Source organism: Nelusetta ayraudi, unplaced genomic scaffold, assembly GCF_046127955.1.
Source record: "Nelusetta ayraudi isolate G7.1 ecotype Tasmania unplaced genomic scaffold, CSIRO-AGI_Nayr_v1 ptg000020l, whole genome shotgun sequence".
Taxonomy (NCBI): Eukaryota; Metazoa; Chordata; class Actinopteri; order Tetraodontiformes; family Monacanthidae; genus Nelusetta; species Nelusetta ayraudi.
The window spans coordinates 1967501-1987657 of record NW_027466070.1 but is presented as its reverse complement, the minus strand read 5'-3'; the positions used below and the strand labels follow the sequence as shown (position 1 = coordinate 1987657).

General features: G+C 47.0%; 4 protein-coding genes across 5 annotated transcripts in view; 1 reads left to right on the top strand and 3 right to left on the bottom strand.

Annotated features, from left to right (window-relative positions):
• The window catches only part of edc3 (enhancer of mRNA decapping 3 homolog (S. cerevisiae)), a 237940-nt gene that overhangs the window by 208623 nt on the left and 9160 nt on the right, over nt 1-20157 (bottom strand). The gene's annotated exons all lie outside the window — the stretch shown is intronic.
• nat10 (N-acetyltransferase 10) lies at nt 422-8969 on the top strand. The gene is made up of 29 exons (XM_076027378.1): nt 422-577; nt 800-923; nt 1073-1164; nt 1247-1418; nt 1520-1642; nt 1737-1798; nt 1874-1988; nt 2082-2189; nt 2432-2565; nt 2651-2744; nt 3067-3165; nt 3530-3666; nt 3770-3894; nt 3970-4120; nt 4602-4698; nt 4779-4895; nt 5073-5174; nt 5275-5349; nt 5438-5554; nt 6193-6326; nt 6424-6472; nt 6556-6652; nt 6762-6869; nt 6950-7122; nt 7274-7393; nt 7489-7587; nt 7862-7935; nt 8047-8127; nt 8309-8969. The coding sequence occupies exons 2-29, from the start codon at nt 810-812 to the stop codon at nt 8445-8447; spliced, it is 3108 nt and encodes a 1035-aa protein (XP_075883493.1). The 5' UTR covers nt 422-577; nt 800-809; the 3' UTR covers nt 8448-8969.
• Nucleotides 8582-11674, bottom strand: mapda (N6-Methyl-AMP deaminase). The gene is made up of 10 exons (XM_076027379.1): nt 11518-11674; nt 11247-11377; nt 10692-10752; nt 10510-10597; nt 10353-10434; nt 10105-10231; nt 9942-10022; nt 9719-9857; nt 9544-9644; nt 8582-8911 (listed from the first exon to the last, which is right to left on the bottom strand). The coding sequence occupies exons 1-10, from the start codon at nt 11560-11562 to the stop codon at nt 8720-8722; spliced, it is 1047 nt and encodes a 348-aa protein (XP_075883494.1). The 5' UTR covers nt 11563-11674; the 3' UTR covers nt 8582-8719.
• Nucleotides 13054-20157, bottom strand: part of LOC142888891 (tyrosine-protein kinase CSK-like) — an 11477-nt gene continuing 4373 nt past the window's right edge. For both annotated transcript variants that reach the window (XM_076027375.1, XM_076027377.1), the window contains 12 exons: nt 19176-19277; nt 18413-18526; nt 18097-18209; nt 16428-16647; nt 15615-15708; nt 15439-15504; nt 15173-15272; nt 14996-15086; nt 14836-14909; nt 14236-14431; nt 14053-14139; nt 13054-13910 (listed from right to left, as the gene is read on the bottom strand). In XM_076027375.1, coding sequence (XP_075883490.1) covers nt 13725-13910; nt 14053-14139; nt 14236-14431; nt 14836-14909; nt 14996-15086; nt 15173-15272; nt 15439-15504; nt 15615-15708; nt 16428-16647; nt 18097-18209; nt 18413-18526; nt 19176-19190 — 1356 coding nt within the window. In that variant the 5' untranslated portion in view covers nt 19191-19277 and the 3' untranslated portion in view covers nt 13054-13724. The remainder of the gene's footprint in view (nt 13911-14052; nt 14140-14235; nt 14432-14835; nt 14910-14995; nt 15087-15172; nt 15273-15438; nt 15505-15614; nt 15709-16427; nt 16648-18096; nt 18210-18412; nt 18527-19175; nt 19278-20157) is intronic.

Below are 20157 nucleotides of genomic sequence, written 5' to 3'. Positions count from 1 at the left end.
ATCAAAGCAATATTATATACGATTCTCCACATGGTGTGAAGCGAAGATCCAACACGACTAACAGCTTCAAAAATAATTAACACTTAGAATATAAATGATAAATATTAGTAATCATACCTCAAGGTCGCGACACTTTAAGTAAATAAAATACGCGCATGCTGACTTGGGCAAATCTATTAATAAGTAAGTTCAACAAGAATTTTAACAGCTTCGTGCATTTGGGATAATGGCTAAATTGTAACGTCTGTGATGAACCAAAACATTTTGCAGTTGATACCGATTAACTCGCTGAATACTATATTTTTGTGACTATTACAATTGTTACTCATAAAGTTCACTGACCGAGCCCGACACAATATGGCCACCACTGAGGTACGTCTGTGCCATTGCCTGCGCTTATTGTTTTGCGTAGTGGTTGTCGCGTGTTTATGACGTCACGACCGGGGTCCTTCGCGAAGCGGTGTCTCCACGTGAGACTATCAACAGCATGACGACTGGTCTATAATTCTAGCCTACAACTTGTCCCGAGTGTGATTTGTAAAAGAGGAAAAAAATCGTAACAAGTTTGTCACCAAAGGTAAGCGAAGGAACTCATAAAGTAGCGTTTTATCTCAAAATGGATTTACTTGTTTTAGATTCACCTCTTTCGCATTTGTTTTGGCTGCAAGTTAGCTTAAAATGTACGCTTCTTCCGGCGTCGGCAGCTTTCAATGGTTGATACCGCAACCACTGTGGTGACATTTGTTTGTGTGTCCCTGACGTTAATGTCGGTCATCTGATTTCTTGGGAATCTGAGCAGTTGTGAAACGATGGCGACGGTCCGGAAGAAGGTCGACAACCGGATTCGTGTCCAGATCGAGAATGGTGTCGCTCTGCAGCATCGGACCATGTTTGTGGTCGTTGGAGATCGTGGAAGAGATCAGGTGCGCCTCTGTTTACTGCTCTTGTCGTGGCATTTAATCTGAAACTGTCATCCAACCCAATTCAGACACGTGCTTTATCATTGACTGTTTGTGATGTGGAGACAGTGTCAGTGTCGTGCTCACCAACGGCTCCTCTGTTGGCCATCCAGGTGGTGATTCTTCATCACATGTTGTCCAAAGCTGCAGTCAGAGCTCGGCCTTCTGTCCTCTGGTGCTACAAGAAGGACCTGGGATTCAGCAGGTAGGTTCCGTCTCCTGGACCAAAGTAACGCGTTTGGAGGAGAACGCAGAGGGTCTCGATGTGTCTCCACTGTCCCTTGCAGCAATCGGAAGAAACGCATGAAGCAGCTGCAGAAGAAAATCAAAACGGGCACGCTGAACCTGAACCAGGACGACCCGTTTGAGCTCTTCATCGCCGCCACCAACATCCGCTACTGCTACTACAACGAGACGCACAAGATCCTGGGAAACACGTTCGGCATGTGTGTCCTGCAAGTAAGCCTGGTTGATGACACGATTTGTTTGCTGGTTTGTCGTCCAGATGAAACGCTGATGATGCTAAAAAAAAAAAGTCTCCCCTGTCTTGTTTGAAACAGGATTTTGAGGCGGTCACTCCCAACCTGCTGGCGAGGACCATAGAGACTGTGGAGGGCGGCGGCATAGTGGTGATCCTGCTGCGGACTATGAACTCCCTGAAGCAGCTGTACACCATGACCATGGTGAGTCCTTCACTGTGGTGATCGCACATCACTTACAATCTCCTGCAGCATCGCAGTGGATTTGAGTTATATATTTTCCCTTTGTTTAAACAAGGACGTGCACGCCAGGTACCGCACCGAGGCGCATCAGGACGTGGTGGGCCGGTTCAACGAGAGGTGAGAGCCGCGCAGGAGTGTGGGTGCTGCCGAGCCCATGTCGTCAACCTGCCAAACCGTCTCGCTGCTTTTCAGATTCATTCTCTCACTTGCGTCCTGCAAAAACTGCGTGGCCATCGACGACCGCCTCAACATCCTGCCAATCTCCAGCCACATGACAAACATCAAGGCCCTCCCCCCAAAGACTCAGGTGGTGGAATCACTCCAGATGCATATTATTATCTTTTAATGGGAAGTTGAATTTATTAAAGCTTTGGGAATTGCTCCTTTAACTCCTCCTCAGGAGGACGGTCCATCTCCTCGAGAGCAGGAGCTGAAGGACCTGAAGGAGTCTCTGCAGGACACTCAACCTGTGGGTGTGTTGGTGGACTGCTGCAGGACCATGGACCAGGTAGCTGCCTTTCCATGACCCCTAGAATTGCGCAAGAACCTTAAATATCATAAAACTGAGATTTACGGCCTATGCGCTTCTCACCACTCATTGGAAACGTCTGCAAATCGCAGTTGAACTTTGTCGAAATTTTAGAAATATCGCTTTTTATTTTGCCAAAAACTGTAATGGAAAGACGGCGAGTGACCAGCAACCATTGCAAGCCTGTTGGCCATTCCCACCGTTTCTCTGACGTCCTCCAGGCCAAAGGCGTGCTGAAGTTCATCGAGGCCATCTCAGAGAAGACGCTGAGGAGCACCGTGGCTCTGACCGCCGCCCGAGGTCGGGGCAAGTCTGCAGCGCTGGGGTTGGCCGTGGCCGGAGCCGTGGCCTTTGGGTACGGCCTCGCTGTGAAGACACACACCGAACCAAGCAAATGAACGTGAACATTTTAGCTGAAACGTCTCCGTCGTTCCTTCCAGGTACTCCAATATCTTTGTGACGTCGCCGAGCCCGGACAACCTTCACACCATGTTTGAGTTCATCTTCAAGGGCTTTGATTCTCTGCAGTACCAGGTGGGCCGCCTGGAATTACCAACCTCCACTGGTTCATAATTAACGCTCAAAATCATCCGATTCTATCCAATTGAACTTTTTCTTTATGGATGCTTTGCTTCAATGTGCTTTGCAAAGTCACAGCTTTCCACTTATTTAAAGAAACTCTGGATTGTTTAAACTGTATCTGTCAGGAGACTTGAATTCACAGTGGTCATTGAAGGTGGCACCACTGGCAATAGTGATTTGGTTCATCTGATTCCTTTTGGCGGAGCGTTCAGTCGCCTCGCATTTCTTTCTGTGGTACATTCACGTTTTTTGTGTGTTTTCTTTTATTGTGTAGGAGCATCTGGACTATGAAATCATCCAGTCCCTGAATCCAGAGTTCAACAAAGCGGTGGTGCGGGTCAACATCTTCAAGGAGCACCGGCAGACCATCCAGGTAACAGAGAGCCCAGTCACCACATCTGGGCTCCTCCTGCTCACAACAGTTATTGACTATCCTCTTCATCATCCTCTTCATCATCCTCATCCTCCTTCTCTTCTTCTTACTCCTCCCTGGCCTCTTGCTCCTCCTCCTCTTTCTTCTCCTCCTCCTTTTCCTCTTGCTCGTCCTCTTTTTCTCCCTCTTCCTCTTCTTCCTCCTCCTCCTCCTTTTCTTCTTACTTCTCCCCGTCTTTTCCTTCTCCCCTTTCTTCTCTTCCTTCTCATTTTCCTTTTGCTCCTCCTCTTCCTCCTTCTCCTCCCCATCCTCCTCCTCCTCCTCTTCCTCCTCCTCCTCCTCCACCTCTCCTCGCCACCACCAGTACATCCACCCCGCTGACGCGGTGAAGCTGGGCCAGGCCGAGCTGCTGGTCATAGACGAGGCGGCCGCCATCCCGCTGCCCCTGGTGAAGAAGCTGCTGGGGCCGTACCTGGTCTTCATGGCCTCCACCATCAACGGGTCAGAAGTTGGAGACGGTCGACGGACGCACATGAAACCGGTGCTTTTCTGCCTCCGTGCCACAGATTACGTCATGTGACCGTGTCTCCGCCTCCGCACGCAGGTACGAAGGCACCGGTCGCTCGCTGTCCCTCAAGCTGATCCAGCAGCTGAGGCAGCAGAGCGCCGACAGTCAGCTGAGCACGTCGGCGGAGAACAAGACCACCAGCACGGCCCGGCTCGCCGCAGGTCTGAACCCTCGGCGGCGCTCACTCACTGGCCGAGTCGAACCCGTGCGTGACGTGACTTTCTCTCCCGTTGCAGCTCGCTCGCTGCACGAGGTCTCCCTGCACGAGTCCATCCGCTACGCCCCGGGAGACCCCGTGGAGAGGTGGCTCAACGACCTGCTGTGTCTGGACTGCTTGAACATTCCCAGGCTCATCTCCGGCTGCCCGCTGCCGCAGACCTGCGACCTGTATCCTGACTTATTAGCAGCGTCGTTTTGGGGTTTTCTCCTTTTCGTCATTTAAGTTGCTTGCAAGGAGGTGTTGGTGATGAAGACCACTTCTCAACCGGTGGAAACTCAGGACACACATTTTATTCCTTATCATAAAGTTGTGACTCAAATTTATTCCACAAAAATAAAAAGGCCAGCCCACTTTTACAAAACAAAACAAAAACAAAAGGGAAACTTCCCACAAAGCCGCGACTGAATCAAAACAGCTCCACGACCCACTTTTGGGCCACAACCCACCAGTTGAGAAACACTGATTTAAGAAGATGTGAAAATCAGGTCAGAGATCCTGGATTCACATCTTCATAAAAAAAAGCACGTGTGCAGCGTCTACTACAGCTGCATGCAGGTGTTGTGTGGCACCGCTGTTGCTTCAGAAATGATTTCTCAGTTTCTCTCTGCGAGCCAAACATGTTGCAGTCCTCAGCGCCTCACTGTCCAGGTACTATGTGAACAGAGACACTTTGTTCTGCTACCACAAGGCTTCCGAGGCCTTCCTGCAGAGGCTGATGGCTCTCTATGTGGCATCTCATTACAAGGTAAGCTGCTGGACCTGAACTTGCTGCTCTCCTGTTTCTGCTTCCATTTGCTGATTTTTCTTTCTGCTCTCGTTTTCCAGAATTCGCCAAACGACCTGCAGTTGCTCTCCGACGCTCCGGCCCATCACCTCTTCTGCCTCCTGCCACCGGTGCCGCCCTCACAGAACTCGCTACCTGAAGTCCTGGCTGTGGTCCAGGTGAGAGCGACTGCTTCCAAATCACCAATGAACCGACAATGTTTGCAAAAGTCTCTCCTCACAAAACATGTTCCCCATCGTTTATCAATGCAGCAGCCATGTTATTATAAGTTCTTGAAGGTTCTGTCTCCCTGAATGTTGTTGCTGATGTCTAGCCGCTGTTCTCCGGTTGCTCAGGTGTGTCTGGAGGGAGAAATATCTCGGCAGTCTGTCCTCAGCAGTCTGTCCAGAGGAAAGAAAGCCTCCGGGGACCTTGTTCCCTGGACGGTGTCGGAACAGGTGCTGTCCAACTGTCCAAACCCTTTGAATGGAACAAGTTCATCTGCACCAATGAGCTTTTCTCTTGCTAACAACTCTCCTCCGAATTGCGTCTCGACAGTTCCAAGACTCTGATTTCGCCGGGCTGTCCGGAGGCCGAGTGGTGAGAATCGCAGTCAACCCAGACTACCAAGGGGTAAAAGCTTCACAGCCTTAATCTCAACACATTTGAAAAGAATCTGCCTGAGCTTTATGTAACCCGTCCACATCCCTGTCCCACCTAGATGGGCTACGGCTCCAGGGCTCTGCAGCTGCTGCAGATGTACTACGAGGGGAAGTTCCCCACCATGGACGAGAGTTCCAAGTCCAGCCGCGGGGAGATCACCTCCGTCAGCAGCGAGGTGAGAGTCACCAGCGTCAAGCCTGAGCTGCAGACTGGACCTGGATCCATCTCGTAAAGAGCCAATAGAAAGTGTTTGTTCAGGGGGGGGGGGGCGACGGTTGAAGGGCGATTGGACCAATCAGAGTTGTTCCTGCTAGTTTGGAGAAAATGCTGCAACTTGTGGCTTCACAATGGTGCACGAGAGCAACATTAGCGCAAATGAATTAGCAAAGTCAGCTTTCAGCGTCCACGCTAGCATCTACACCAGGCATTGGCAAACTACGGCCCGGGGGCCATATGTGGCCCATTAGGCTTTTAATTTGGCCGAACTTGAAGAAATGATATTAATAGTAAGTAAGTCATAACATAGCTGTATTTCATCCATTTGTTCATTGTTTTAAGAGTCTTTATTTGTCCTCCGATGAGGTGGGTCACCAAAACACTCCGGCCACTCTGTAAAAGAAATTTTAGAACCCACTGTGGCCGGCCCAGTCAAAAAGTTTGCCCCCCCCCCCCCCCCCCCCCCTTTGTCTATAGCATCGGCTTGGATCGAAGTCACTTCCTGTTTATCATCCTCGTCTTCTTCCGTGGCTTTCAGGCTGGCGGGAAGCAGCAGCAGCTTCTAGGATGTGATGTCTTTGTTTGTGTGTTTGTCAGGCTGTCAGCCTGCTGGAGGAGGTGATCACCCCACGGAAGGAGCTCCCTCCTCTGCTGCTGAAGCTCAGCGAGAGGAGGGCGGAGAGGCTGGACTACCTGGGAGTTTCTTACGGCCTCACCACTCAGCTGCTCAAGTACGACTCCTTTACTCAAAGAGGCGACGAGAGATACACAAGATATATTCTCGCAGGTTTGACAGTGATTGATGCCGTTTCTTTTGTGTCCTGGCAGGTTCTGGAAGAAGGCAGGCTACACTCCTGTGTACCTCAGACAAACCCCTGTGAGTGGAAGCAACGCGTTCGTCCTCGTCATTTTGTCATTTTTGTAAAAGCCGCTAACGTTTGCGTGTGTGGGTGTGTTCAGAATGACCTGACTGGAGAGCACTCCTGTGTGATGCTGAAGGAGCTGAACACGGACGAAGAGCCCGACCAGAGCCAGTGGCTGTCGGCCTTCTGGAAAGGCAAGCGGGCGACATTATACTGAGCGCAATGCAAAGATGTGCACCATGTGACCAAGTCCTTCCTCTTCCTCTTCCTCTTCCTCTTCCTCGTCCCCGTCCTGTTCTGCAGATTTCCGACGCCGCTTCCTGTCTCTGCTCTCCTACCAGTTCAGCAGCTTCCACCCGAGCCTGGCCCTGAGCATCCTGCAGAACAGAAAGTCCAAGGAGGAGAAAAGCAGTAAGACCTTCGCTCCTGGACACCTTTCTTGTCGTTTTTCTTCATCCTTCCAAAGCTGAGGCGACTCTTTCCTCCCGCAGCTCTCAGCAGCTCTGAGCTGGCAGCGCAGTTCACCCCGTACGACCTCAAACGCTTGGAGTTGTATTCGAGGAGCATGGTGGACTACCACCTGGTCATGGACCTGATCCCCACCGTGGCACGCATCTTCTTCCTCAAGCAGCTCGGTGACGTCTCGCTATCAGCCGCTCAGTGTGTGAGTCTTGCTAGTGTTTGTTTTGTTTGTACGGAGATGTAACAATAAAGGTCAGCAGCATCAGGCCAGTTTCCAGCGATTGTTCTTCAGAGCAGGAAGAGAAGTTCTGGACTCGTTGTCTGACGCCTCTTCTCCCGCTCTGGTGTTTCAGGCCTTGCTGCTGGGCATCGGGCTGCAGCACAAGTCTGTGGATCAGCTGGAGAAGGAAATTGAACTGCCGAGCTCGCAACTCATGGGCCTCTTCAACCGTCTCATCCGGAAGTTTGTGCAGGCGAGTCCGTCTTGGAAGTCAGACAGCAGAGAAAATGTTGTTTTTAAGGATGAAAAAAAAGATTTCTTATTGTTTTGGGCTCTTTTCGACTGCAGGTTTTCACCAGCATCCAAGAAAAAGCCATCGAGGCAGAAATGGTGGCCACCAAGGATGTTTGCATGGAGCCGACCATCAGAAGTTTACAGGAAGATCTGGTGAGTGGTCTCACTCATCAGCATCAGGACATTAATGAGCTGCTGTTTCCAACTTTACTAGAGATCTTTTGTTCCTCATCTTTAAACAGTGCAATTCTTTGAAACTACATAGATTTTGAACTGATACGGAATAAATTCTATTAAAATTTACATTCAACATCTGTACGTTGTCGCCACTTGAAAAACAGATGACGCATCAGTAGAGCAACTTGTGCATTTCCCATGTTTAAGATGAAGTTTATGGAGAAGAAATGTTTCAATCTGTTACTGACAGAATGAAGCGGCCAAGGAGTTTGAGGACAGACACAAACAGGATGTGGAGAAAATAAAGGAGATGGACCTGGAAGAGTGAGTGTGAAGGCCTGGGATGACCTGACCACAGTTCTGGGCTGCGTTTTAATTAAAAAAAAAAAAAAAAAACAGTTGGCTAACAGATGGCAAAATGCTTTTCATCCGCAGGTACAAGATCCGTGGAAATGAGGACGAATGGGACGAAGTGCTGAAGAAAGCAGGAAACTCATCCATCGTCAGCATCAAGAGGTAAAAGTCAAGCGACGAGAAAAGAGTTCTCCGTTTGAGTTATGTTAAAAAAAAACCAATGGATTTTGTTTAGTCTGTTGAATTGTTTTGTTCCATTTACAATTTAACAGTTGATGTAAGTGCACCTTGTGTTTCCTTTGATGTGGACGGATGTTTGTAATGCTGTTTCCACCGCCCACAGCGACAAGAAGAGGAAGCTGGACGGAGGAAACGCTGCAACCAGCAACGGAGGTCCATCACTCGGGAAGCTCAAGAAGAAAGACGCTCAGCACGGCAAATTCAAAAAGAACAAGCACGGCAAATTTGGAAAGAAACCGTGAATGACAGCAGATGGGTCGAAGTGCGTACGTGTGTGAGTGTGTGTGTGCGGGAAAAGTTCCAGTCGACTGCAAGACTTTGGACATCGGCGTCCCGACATTATTTCTATTTTAAGTACAAAACAGCACAGACATCCTTTTAGTTAAGAAACTCACTTTTTATACTAAAAATGTTTATCAGCATCACAACGGCTTGTAAAAAGTTACTTTTTGTTACCATTTTAGATACAGAAGACTGAGGTATATGATTAATGCTTGACGTTTCCCTGCACGAGTCACTGGAACACCTGAGGCTTCAGCTCCGCCCACTTGTTCCTGAGCTGCTGCTTCACGGCGTCTGGCGCGAAGGTGCAGTCGATGGCCTGGTGGGAGAGTTTCCACACGGCTTCGCGGCTCAGACCGAAGGTGGAGGCCGCCAGCTGGTATTCCTGAGACAAGTCTGTGGCAAAGACTCCTTTATCATCCGTCTGTAATGTGTCATGGAATAAAAATTATTCATGGTCAGCCATTAATTGCAAGCTCTGACTTTGACTCTGTTTCAGTGTAACCATCAATGTTTTGGCTAATGTGTAACTGACAACTCATCATCAGTACGAGGTACTTCTGCAAGACTCTGCAAGTTGCCCCACTTAAAAAATTAAATTCAGGAAATCACATTGTATGATTTTCAAAGAATCTGTTTGTTTAATGGTGCAAGAATAAATATTTAGCAAGAATTCTGGCGCTCACAGACCTGTTACTTCTTCATTAGGAAGCTTTGCTGTCCTGCACTCATTACCTGTATTCATGGCGCCTGTTTGAAATTGTTATCTGTATAAAAGACACCCGTCCACACCCTTAAAACAGTCAGACTGCAACCAAGACCACCACCGTGGCCAAGACTAAAGAGCTGCCTAAGTATTGAGGTGAACTTTTGTTATTGATCAAATACTCATTTTCTGCACCATTATACAAATAAATTCTTCACAAATTACACAATGTGATTTCCTGGGTTTGTTTTTCCATTCTGTCTCGCAGTTGAAATGCACCTATGATGAACATTACAGACCCCAATGTATATTGGAAGTGGCGATATCAGATGTTTTCTGGAAGAACTTACACAAATCACACATGGATGTCCCAGCTGGTACCAGTGATTAAAATGGTGTTTGGCGTAGCACGGTACAGTTTGACCTTTGACGTTCGAGGTCAAACACAACTCTGCAAGAATGAGAGAGGCGACACATTAAGAACCCCGCAGCCGCTCGGGACCACTGCAAGACCTCAAGTCTTACCGAGAGGTATGTTGTTCTTCAACACCTTCTGGACGAGATCCTCAGATCCACCCACTTCTGGGTGCAGAAATGTGCCATGGCCGATCCGGTCTGGAGGAAGATCCAGCAGCAAGTCAGTCTCCTCCAGCTGCGACAGCACCTGTAGCGATTTTTGTTGTGTAAAGAGTCTATTAGTTCAATGTGAGCAATAAAGTTCAATTAAAAAAAAATGTCGTCGTCCTACCTCTGAGAGGTGCAGCGACAGCTTCAGTCCACAGTTCTTGGCACTCTGCAGAGCAGGAAGCAGGTCTTTGCCATGTCCGACCTTCATCAATAGGAGCAACATGAGTGAAAGTCATCCCGCATCAAGTTCAAGTCCCAATGTGAAACAACATTGTGTGACTGACCGTCGGATCTCCGCTGAGGTCGATTCCCACCACCAGCCCGTCGGACGACAGCATGAACTCCTCAGCCAGCTTCACCGTTTCCATGGCAACCTGCGCTCCATTTCTGCGATCAATAGCCACCAGGAACCTTGTGGGGGGTGGGGGGGGGGGGGATGGTGAAACATTTCCATCATCATTTTTTTCCATCATCGTTTTTTTTCAGTCATTATTCCGATAAATTTCCCACAAAGCAACATATTCGTGCCTACCTGACGTCAATGTCCACGTCCTCGTTTCGGCACTGCTGTATGGCTTTCAGGACCGTTTCAACGTAACGTTTCTTCGTCAATCCTAGTGGGAGCAGATCAGAAACGTGTCGACAACTGCGTTAACGATTCAGGTCATTGTCCGAGTTGACAGCCTTGCCTGTGTTCTTCTCCTCCCGCGGGGTGCTCCTCAACTCCAGGTATTTGACGCCATCTGCGGCAAACTCCTTGATGACGTCTGTGGCCACCTGTGGGGAGTGGACAGTGAAAAGGTTTCGCGTCGTTCGCACGCTGCTAAGAGAAGCTGGATGAAAGTGAAATAGAACAAAAATCAGTCCTCACCATCAGGATGTCCTCCTCTGTGTCGACCAGCTGATGGATGACTTTAAAGACCTGGAAACACCTGCAGACCATGCAATCACTATTGTTATTCTACCAAACTCTCTGCCATTTGACAAACATAAAGTTATTTTCTATATTAATTACTAACACTTACACACATTATGCATTACCTTCTCGTAACTGTAATAATAATTTCACTTGACATCCACAGAGAGGTTTCAGTTTTAGGACGTTTCAGTTGGCAACTGGTCTCAAGTTTAGTGTCACAGAAAAAAGAAAAAAAAGAAGCAATTCTTTGAAGTCTGTATGAAAATGGTTACATTTAAACAGCTGCTGGGGGTTTGAAATGGTAATTTAACAGTGGTCACAGCACTGGAGCTATGTGTCCAAACATTTGCGGGAGAGGGAGGGGAGGAGATGGAGTTCAATTCTGAGACAACTTTAACGTTGTGACAAAATTAAATAAGTTCAAACCGATCACGAATCTTTTTCCCCCCCCCTTGAAAACGCTATCGCAAACCCTGATTTCGACTCTAATAGGGGGCTGTTACGCACTCATCCAGGGTCCTCCGCTGACCTTTCCCAATAGCGGTCATGCTCCGTTCGACATTCAGATGCGGTTTTCTCACGAGCAGCTTCTCGATGGTTTGGACGCTGACGGATCCGTTGAGGTGCGCGTGGAGCTCCTGGTGGGAACGACGACGCCACCGTTAGCAGGTAGTTCGCCCAAAGGATTGAACTTTTGAACTTTGTTTCATACTTCAGTTTAATATTGTGTTTCTACCCCCCCCCCGTTACAACTTGAGAGGGTCTATTTCTGACTCACCACTTTCGGCAGCTCCCGATAAAATGCATCAGCTTCAGAGTCCATGACGGCGATAAACAACGAGCTGAGAGGTTGGTCCCTGAGTTCCACCTGTCACATCCCGCTGCTGTTTTCAGGCCACATTTCGCTGCTGCACAAGCCAGTGTAACAAAGAAATGAGTCCCGCTCTGTTAGAAGTGTTCCGCAACGAATGAGCGCAAGATTAGATTTAAAGATTAAAAAATATATTACACAAATCAACACAATGGTATTTTGATTTTTCAATTTTCGGACATGTTGAGATTTTGCATTCTACCACTCCGTCTCGTGCTCGTTCTAAGCTGTCTTTGGATGGTCATTTCAGTGAATTTCGGGCTGATTAAAGTATTTTTTGGAATAAATAAATAAAAATGTCCCAGCAAAAAAAGAAAAAGAAAAAGTGTTTGTTTTTGTTTTTTTCAATTTTTGGCCATGTGTAGATTTTGAATTTTGCATTCTTCCACTCCGTCTCACGCTAACCTATGGCCTACAGTTCAGTTCACACACAACAACAAATACAACAATTTGCTTAGGCATATGATTAATGAGACCTCTTTCGGTACATATTTGACCCACGAAACATGTTTGGAAAATCGCCACATTTGTCACACTGGTCCAGACTGGTGAAACATTTCACAAACAGGAGGAAAGTACACAGTAAGCTCTACAGCCCCACCGACAAAAACAAAAGCAGCCACCCAGGTCCATGTGAGTGTTTTCCAGCTATCACTCGTTTGTCTCACAAGGGCCTCCGACTCATACTGTCACGCAGCAGAAAGCTTATTGAGGGGTTTCCTGCTTACAACGGCAATGGCATCAACAGCAGGCTTCGGCAGAGGTCGGAAGGGGTCGACGGGCCACAGCCGCCTCAGTCCCTTCAATGCTGCTTGCGGCTTTATTTATATTTTTTGTGTATCTGCCCAGTTCTTTCTGTCTATTTTAACGAATTTGATTCCCTTTTATATTTATGGTGGATTTGAACATATTACCTTTTTGTACGTTTAGCTTTTCCAACTGTGAAGCAGCATCACTGTTTTAGCAGTTGTTGGCATATTTATTGATATTTGTGAGTTAATGAAGTTATTTCTGCACATTAGCAGGAATTTTTTTACTAAGGTATAAGTAAGAAGACGTTCTTGTCAATATCAGCAATTGTTTTGTTTCATCACATGATGGCGGTGTTGGCTTATGCAAAACTGACTTGGAGAACAATCGAAACTTAAAGTGATGAATAACCATTCATTACAAATTTTGTCTATAAAATATGTACAGCAAAAGAATGCAACATTTCACAGGTTTGACTTGACTCTCCAAGAGGAAGTGGCTAAATAAAATGTTTGTTGAAAAAAATATATTATTATAAAATACTTTCAAAATATCTCAAAGAGCAAACTTTTTGTACATTTTCATTTTATTTTTTACAAACATGTTGTTTTTGGGCATACCCCAAGATTCAGAAAAATAAAAATTGTCACATCATACAAAAACCCTCGACAATCTGTGGAATGATGATGATGATTTCCTCACTGAATTAAGTGGTGCTTCAGTGTCAGCTGCAGTTTGTGCTTAATTCGGATACGAATAGTGATCAAGCTGAACAAAACTATTCGGAAATAATCATATTTATGAAAAAAAAAAAAAAAAAAAGCTGTTACACCTTTAAATAATTCACAATTCACACAAAATGACGGACCAAAAACTATCAAAAACAAGATAGTGTAGAATTGAATTCCCATTTTGAAAATCTATTTTATTTACTTTTTCCTCAGACATACTGGATTCAGTCGATTTAGTCAAATGGTTTAACCATTAAAGGCTTGTAAAAAAAAGTAAACAATGTCACCATGGTGGCAGATGTAATACAGCAGAGTGAGGAAAACATAAATACACTGTAAATATTATTATGAAAAACAGGTCAAGGCACTGTGATCCCAGGAGAGATACTGATATGACAGTCAATCATTCACTCTTGACAACTGAGCGCAAAGCAGCTCAACAGCCCAACAGCACAGCTGGCACAGTCAGTATGACATACTGCAGTCTGGAAAGGATGACACTGATTTTTTTTTTTTTTTTTTTTCCTTTGTGGTCTCAGGTCTTATCAAGTCTTATCATCTACGACCTGGTGGGTCAAAATGAGGACAGGAAGTCAGTCTCTGTCTAAGCTCCCTTATTTTTTTTTTTTCCCATTATTGTTTTTTCTCCATGCCTTTGCTGATATGCTGCAGCCACTCCTTCAGCATGTGAAAGCTTGGCCGCGCCGCAGGATCCAAGTTCCAGCACTGCTTCATGATGTTGTACACCACTTCAGGACAGCCGTCCGGACAGTCCATCTTGTATCCCTTCTCCACTCGAGGCACAAAGTCTTTCAGTGGCTGGAAAAAAGAAAAAGAGATCCAAACCAGGTCAGCCCTTCCTCGACCCAACTTCTCAGACTCTCACTCTTCATCATGATAAAGAACACACGGAGGAAAAGATACGTCCTTTTTTTTTTTTTTTTTAGCTATTTCTACTTACTATTCTTGGGTAAGGCACTCGGCCGAAAGAGTAAATCTCCCAAAGCAAAATACCGTAGCTCCAAACGTCTGATTTGGTGGAAAATTTCTAAAGACGAAGAGAAAAAAGGTAAATGTAACAGTTTTATTTTATTTATGCAATCAACGTGGAATCACGCAAGGCACCAGGAACCTGCTTACACACCTTTTCTCTGAGGGCCTCCGGTGCGGTCCACTTCACAGGAAGCTTGGCGGTGTCCTGAGTGGACGAGACCTGTTTGGTCAGGCCAAAGTCGCTGACTTTGGCAGAGTTGTCTTCTGAAATGAGGACGTTCCGGGCCGCCAAGTCTCTGTGGATGAAGTTGCTGGACTCCAGGTAGGCCATGGCTTCACATACGTCTCTGACGAGATAGAGGGAAGGAGAGCTTAAGGGATATTTTCAAAGAAAACACTTTAGAGGGAACAGGGGGCACACCATCCCACCGCTATTGGCCTCAACCGCCAGTTCTTACCCACCGAGCGTTTAACCTGAAAATTGGCATTTTTTCAACCTTGCGATTTTATTTGATTTTGCCACTTTTTCTTTTTCCACCACCATATCGGCTGTTCCTCTCACTTATCAATATGAAACAAAACACAACAATGTCGCTTGGGGACAAGACGTCTTGCTTACAGGCAATGAAAAAGATATCAGCATTAAAAACCTAATTTAAAGGTTTTTGTTTTAAGAAAAGATTTGGAATTTCAACACAGCTCCACTCAGTGTTCAAACATACGCCCAACTCCACTTCCATCCAAAACTCACAGTGCAAAATGAAGCAGAGCATCTCCTCCCAGTACCGTCCGGCCTCTGGAGCGCAAGTAGTCGACCAAACAGCCCTGGAAGAAGAAACGATCGCAGAGAGAACTCATGACATCACTGCCGCCGCTCTACGGTTTGCCCGCCGCCGGCGCCGACCACCCACCTTGGCCATGTACTCGGTGACAATGAACAGGCTGCCATTCTCCTCCACAATCACACCGAGCAGCTGCACCAGGTTGTTGTGTCGAAGTTGCCTGCGAGGGGAGGGGGAAACCCGGAGACGTGTCACTTTTCTTCATGCGAGCGCAACAAAACAAGAGATAAGCAGCTTCAAGCTTACGTCATGACGGAAGCCTCGGCGATAAAGGCCTGCGCCGTGGCGTCATTCTTGATGCATTTGACGGCGACTTTGGACCCTCGGTAGTCGCCCACCATCACATCTGCAACCATCGCACGCAACATTTGACCATTGCTGCAGGAAAATTCTTGCGTTTGTGGGTTTTTTTTTTCAGTTGCTCAACAAAATCAGAATGGATGAACGTCCTAGAATTCCTCGCAACAGACAAGCGCCACCTTGGCAGAAAACACGTGAAATAGACGACTTGCCTCCGAACTCTCCTTTTCCAATGACCTGATGTAGTTTGACGTCCTTCCTGTTCATGGACCAGCCACCTGTCGGAAGTTCAGAGGACAAACGACACGGTTGCGTTGAAGGCTTCGCTTCACAAATAAACAGGACGGCTGCCACGATGCACAGAGTGCGGAGTCAAAGCGGCGCTCACTCCTGGAGAACTCGTCCTGAGCGGCCACTGTTCCCTCCTCCAGCTTTGGCTTTATTAGTCTGGTGCACAGGCCGTCCGCATCCTTGGTGTAGTGCTGAAAAAAACAGGAACAATTCAACAAGCTGAGCGCTGCCAGGGTTGCACAACTGTATATGTTTTACTGCCTTCATATAAGCTGGGAGGAAAGTATAGGGGGCAAAAGTGAAAAACAACAAAAACTCTTGAGGTATTTCAGGCCACGCGATTCATCAGGCCTCAGTCCATCTGACAAGAGTCCGGTTAACCCTGGCGGCTCAACACTTGGGCTGCTGGTCGACTTTATTTTCCACTTCTGCATCTCTCCACATCTATTTTAAAGTTGCGTTTATTCAATCAGCAGACACAGTCTCAAATCTGCTAAATTGTGGTCTGCACGTTAGCATATAGCTGCTCCAGTGAAGGAAGCGGCAACAAAAGGGGTTTAAACAGCAAAAAAAAAAAGAAAGAGGACAGCATCAGTGTGACGTGACTGTGGACCTCATCAGGGAGCCAGATGGCCAAATTAGGCCTGTCATGACATGAGCTCTGGCCTTAGGTAGGTGAAACTGAAGCTCAGCACACTGTTCGCTCTTCCTCCTTGACGCTTCCTGTTCATTGTATGTTCCAGGAACTCAACGCGGTCTGCGGTGGCACAAAGATGTGACTATGACATGAAAGTACGATGGGTGTGTGTGTGTGTGTGTGTGTGTGTGAGCGCGTACAGTAAAATGTCAGGCCAACAATCATTTAATTTCATAAACAGAATTAGAAAAAAAAAACGCAACAGGAGCTAACCTCAACCAGCTGCATGAGGTTCTCAAAGTACACCTCCTTGTCGATGGTGAGTTTGCCGTCGTCGTAGATGATGCGGTAGTGCTCCACCTTGCCGTCGCAGCTCACACACAGGGTGTAGTCGCCTGGGAAGTTGGTGCTCTCCCGCACCAGGAACAGGCCCGTTTCAGGGGGAGACAGCAGGTGCTCGGCCTGGTCCCGCGTGATCTTCCCGTGGAACCACCTGGAAGCAGTGGCAGAGAGGAACCGTGTGGGACCGGGGTCAGTTTATCGGGACGGGTCGCAGGTCTGTGGCTTCAAAAGGAACTGCAGGCAAACAAACCAATAAACAAACAAAGAAAAAAAAAACAACAACATTTCACCCCCCAGGTAATGGAGTTGTGCACGGCAAAACAAACCGGTGCAGGGGCCACATTCTCCCCTTTCAGTTCTCATGACATCCCATCATCTACCTGTAGGTCCTGAGCGAGAAAGCAACAGGAAGGATGGAGGAAGGAAGGAAGGAAGCAGAGACTCACAAGCACTGACTTGACCATGTGGTCGACCGGGCCAGTTAATAAGGAGCAGCAGAACATAAAAGAGGGCGATGTCACTCTCATCATAATCCTGCTAATGTATGCACCTTGGATTTGTTCTGTGCCTATGAACAGAAAGAAGGTGAAATATTTTTCTCTTTTCCTGCATTTGGAACGGAGTTCGGAGATGTCACTCCCATCGCTGAGTGTTTAACTGCGTTACTTTAGGATAATCAAGTTCAGTCGGATATTTTTAGACTGAAAATCTATCTGGCGGGCTCCCTGTTGCCGAAATCAACTCGCAGTCATTTTTTTTCCTCCTGCTTTCGTTTCCCTATATTTTTGCTTGTGCTATTTTTAAATGCCCTGTGTGACGACGCAAATAAAGCAAATTGGAGTCTGGAAATCAAGATTTTTCAAAGTGTGGACATTTGCATTTGCATTTTCACTTTGACTTTGATTTGCATGACTGAGCAACACAGCTGCATCTAAATATTCCATTGAGGGAGCTTAAGAAACCAAGAGTGGAGAGACACTGCCTCGCCTCTCCTCTCACCAATTACCATTCAAGGCTTGCTGATATTTACTTCAGTGACGAGTTTGAAGACTTGACATCAGGATAGCTAAGCATTGTCTTTACCTAGCATTAGCACTTTTTACAAAGAGATTTATGGATGAATGCTGCTCAGCTTTATCTCATACCACTACCACGAAAACACACCTCCAAAGGCAGAAAAAGAAATGCGACGCGATACCCAAAGTGACAAGGAAAGCTGTCATGTGACCCAAAGAGGAAGATTTCTGAGGTAACTTTGACACGAGAGATAGACGACAAACAACAGGAAACGGTGCAGAACTGAAATTGCACTGCAATTACAACACAGCCCGACCCAAATGTGTGCTCCTCTGGAAGAAAAAAAAAAGAAAAAAAAAAAAAAGAAAAGAAAACCTATGGCGGCACTGTAGCGACAAATCGGCCTTCTGCCCACAGGAACCACACGGCTGGGAGGACGTCGGGCTATTTTAGTCACCAGCGCCATCGACGCCCAGAAACGTCAGAAATCTCTAAACTGAGTCAAAGTGAAATGTGTTTGTTTTCAAAATGGACATTGTCCTGCAGGTGTCTGAACAAGCCGCACCAATCTGTGTGTACTCACGGCATGAGGCTCAGCTTGCCCCCAGATTTCACGCCTTCTCTTTTCTGAACGTAGTTGGCCGGAATGGTTCCCTCGCAGCCCGAGGCATTTTTAGCTTTGTACCAGTTTGGATCCTGAAAGCGAAACGCCATCAAACACGTTTGTTTTTTGTTGGGTTTTTTTGCACTCACAGCACTTCAGCGTCGACGCCAATCGGCTTCGCAGCTCCGAAAAGCTGCGAGGTTCAAATTTTTCACATGTCAAAAAATAAAAACCCACCGGAACCAAAAACCAGCCAAACATTTCCAAGGGGGACGCGTGTTTGCAGCCTACTCACCTTTGTGACGACGATGATGGTCAACACATCCCCTTTTTTAAAGGGCAGGTCCTGCTCCGAGGTGCCCTTGAAGTTGTATCTGGCCACGCACTCGGTGCCCTGCGGCCAGGGAGCCTGCAGAGAGGGCAGGGTCGCCGTTAGCAGGTGGAAGTTTGAGAAGATCAACCTTGAATCATCCGAGAGGAATGTGAACGCTCACACAGACGAGCAAAACCACACTTTCAAATATGACTTTGATTGCTGCATCTGACGTCTGGATAATCTCTGAGTAAGGAGAGAACACTTCTATGTCCATTATCTTAACACAATAACACCACATTCAGATATATATCTATAGATATCGTTAGCCTAATAGCGTAATTGCCAAAGTTATTTTTTGGCCACATTGTGATATCTGAAAAAAATAGCAATGTGCTCGCTAAAAAAAAATGTGTTTTTTCTTGTTTTCCGAAAACAAGAAAAAATGATTGTTACATCATCATTCACGTGACCCACAACTTAACACTCCAGCAAGAATCCGTGCATCACTTCCTGCCTGCGGGCTTTCAACAAAACCCTCTGAAAATATGTCTCGTTTTTACTTTTACGAGCAGAACGGCACAAACGCAGACAGACAGAAACATCTAAAGCGATGTTTAAGTTATGAAAACCATTTCAAAGTAGTTACTGGAGTAATTGGTTCTCATCTTCTCTGTACAGACAGACTATGACGTCAGTTTAAATTCATGAAACTCTTTCAACTCATTCAACTTTTTCAACTCACCTGGATCTCAGTCATGGTTAAGGCCGCTCGGTCCTCTCACAGGAGAAGCGTCACCACTGCTATCATTAGAGCTGCCGCACGCACGTACACACGTGCACACACCTGCAAATAGAAGCCCACATCAGTCAGAGAGGACACTCGCCGGCCGACACACAGAATCACTTCACCGTCAGGAAGTCGGTGAGCGTGTGTGGAATGTGTGTGTGTTTTTTTTTTCTTTTCTTCTCGCACTGCGACTGAGTCAGTTATTAGACGCAGCCGGAGAGAGAGAGAGAGTAAGTGTCAGATCAGACCACGGTGGTAAAAATAACCCCTCGCTGCTGCAAAAAGCAGAACTGACAATTGTGCTTTTTTTAAAGTCGCGCTTTCACAACTGAGGCAGAATGTTTCCATGACGCAGGGCGCTGGCGAGTACATTCAAAAGAGTCAACAGACCGGCAACTCCGTCTTAGAAGGAACGGATATGCTGAGTCCAGTGCTTTGGAGGAGTAGAAGAAAAAAAAAAAAAAAGAAAAACGACCTGATGGCTCTTTTTGCATTCTCTGGATTGTTTCATCCAAATATGGGGGGGAAAACTCTTCTGCTAAACCGTGGGTGAGTGCACTCTGCAGAAAATAACACGGCTCTCTTAAACATTGGAATGCAAACTTGCGGCGAGATCAGAAAAAAAAAAAAAGGGGGGGGGGGGGGGCGTCACAGTCACTCAGCCACAGAGCTCCTGCACTGGCCTTCAACATCCCAGTGCAGCCCCTCTTCAGCCCCACCTCCGCCCTGCATCCCAGTGCCGTCCCGGTGCCGTCCCACTTCCTCTTGTCATCAGTTCCCATGCAGATGCAGCTCCAGCGGTCAGAGTTCAGGGAAAATCCTGCTTCCAGTGGGTCTGTCGTTTAACACGAGGTCACTCACATCCTCCGACACGGACGTCCTGTATCGGAGTTCACACTGAAAACCCTCGACCCAGGGGTGGCAACAGAAAGACCAG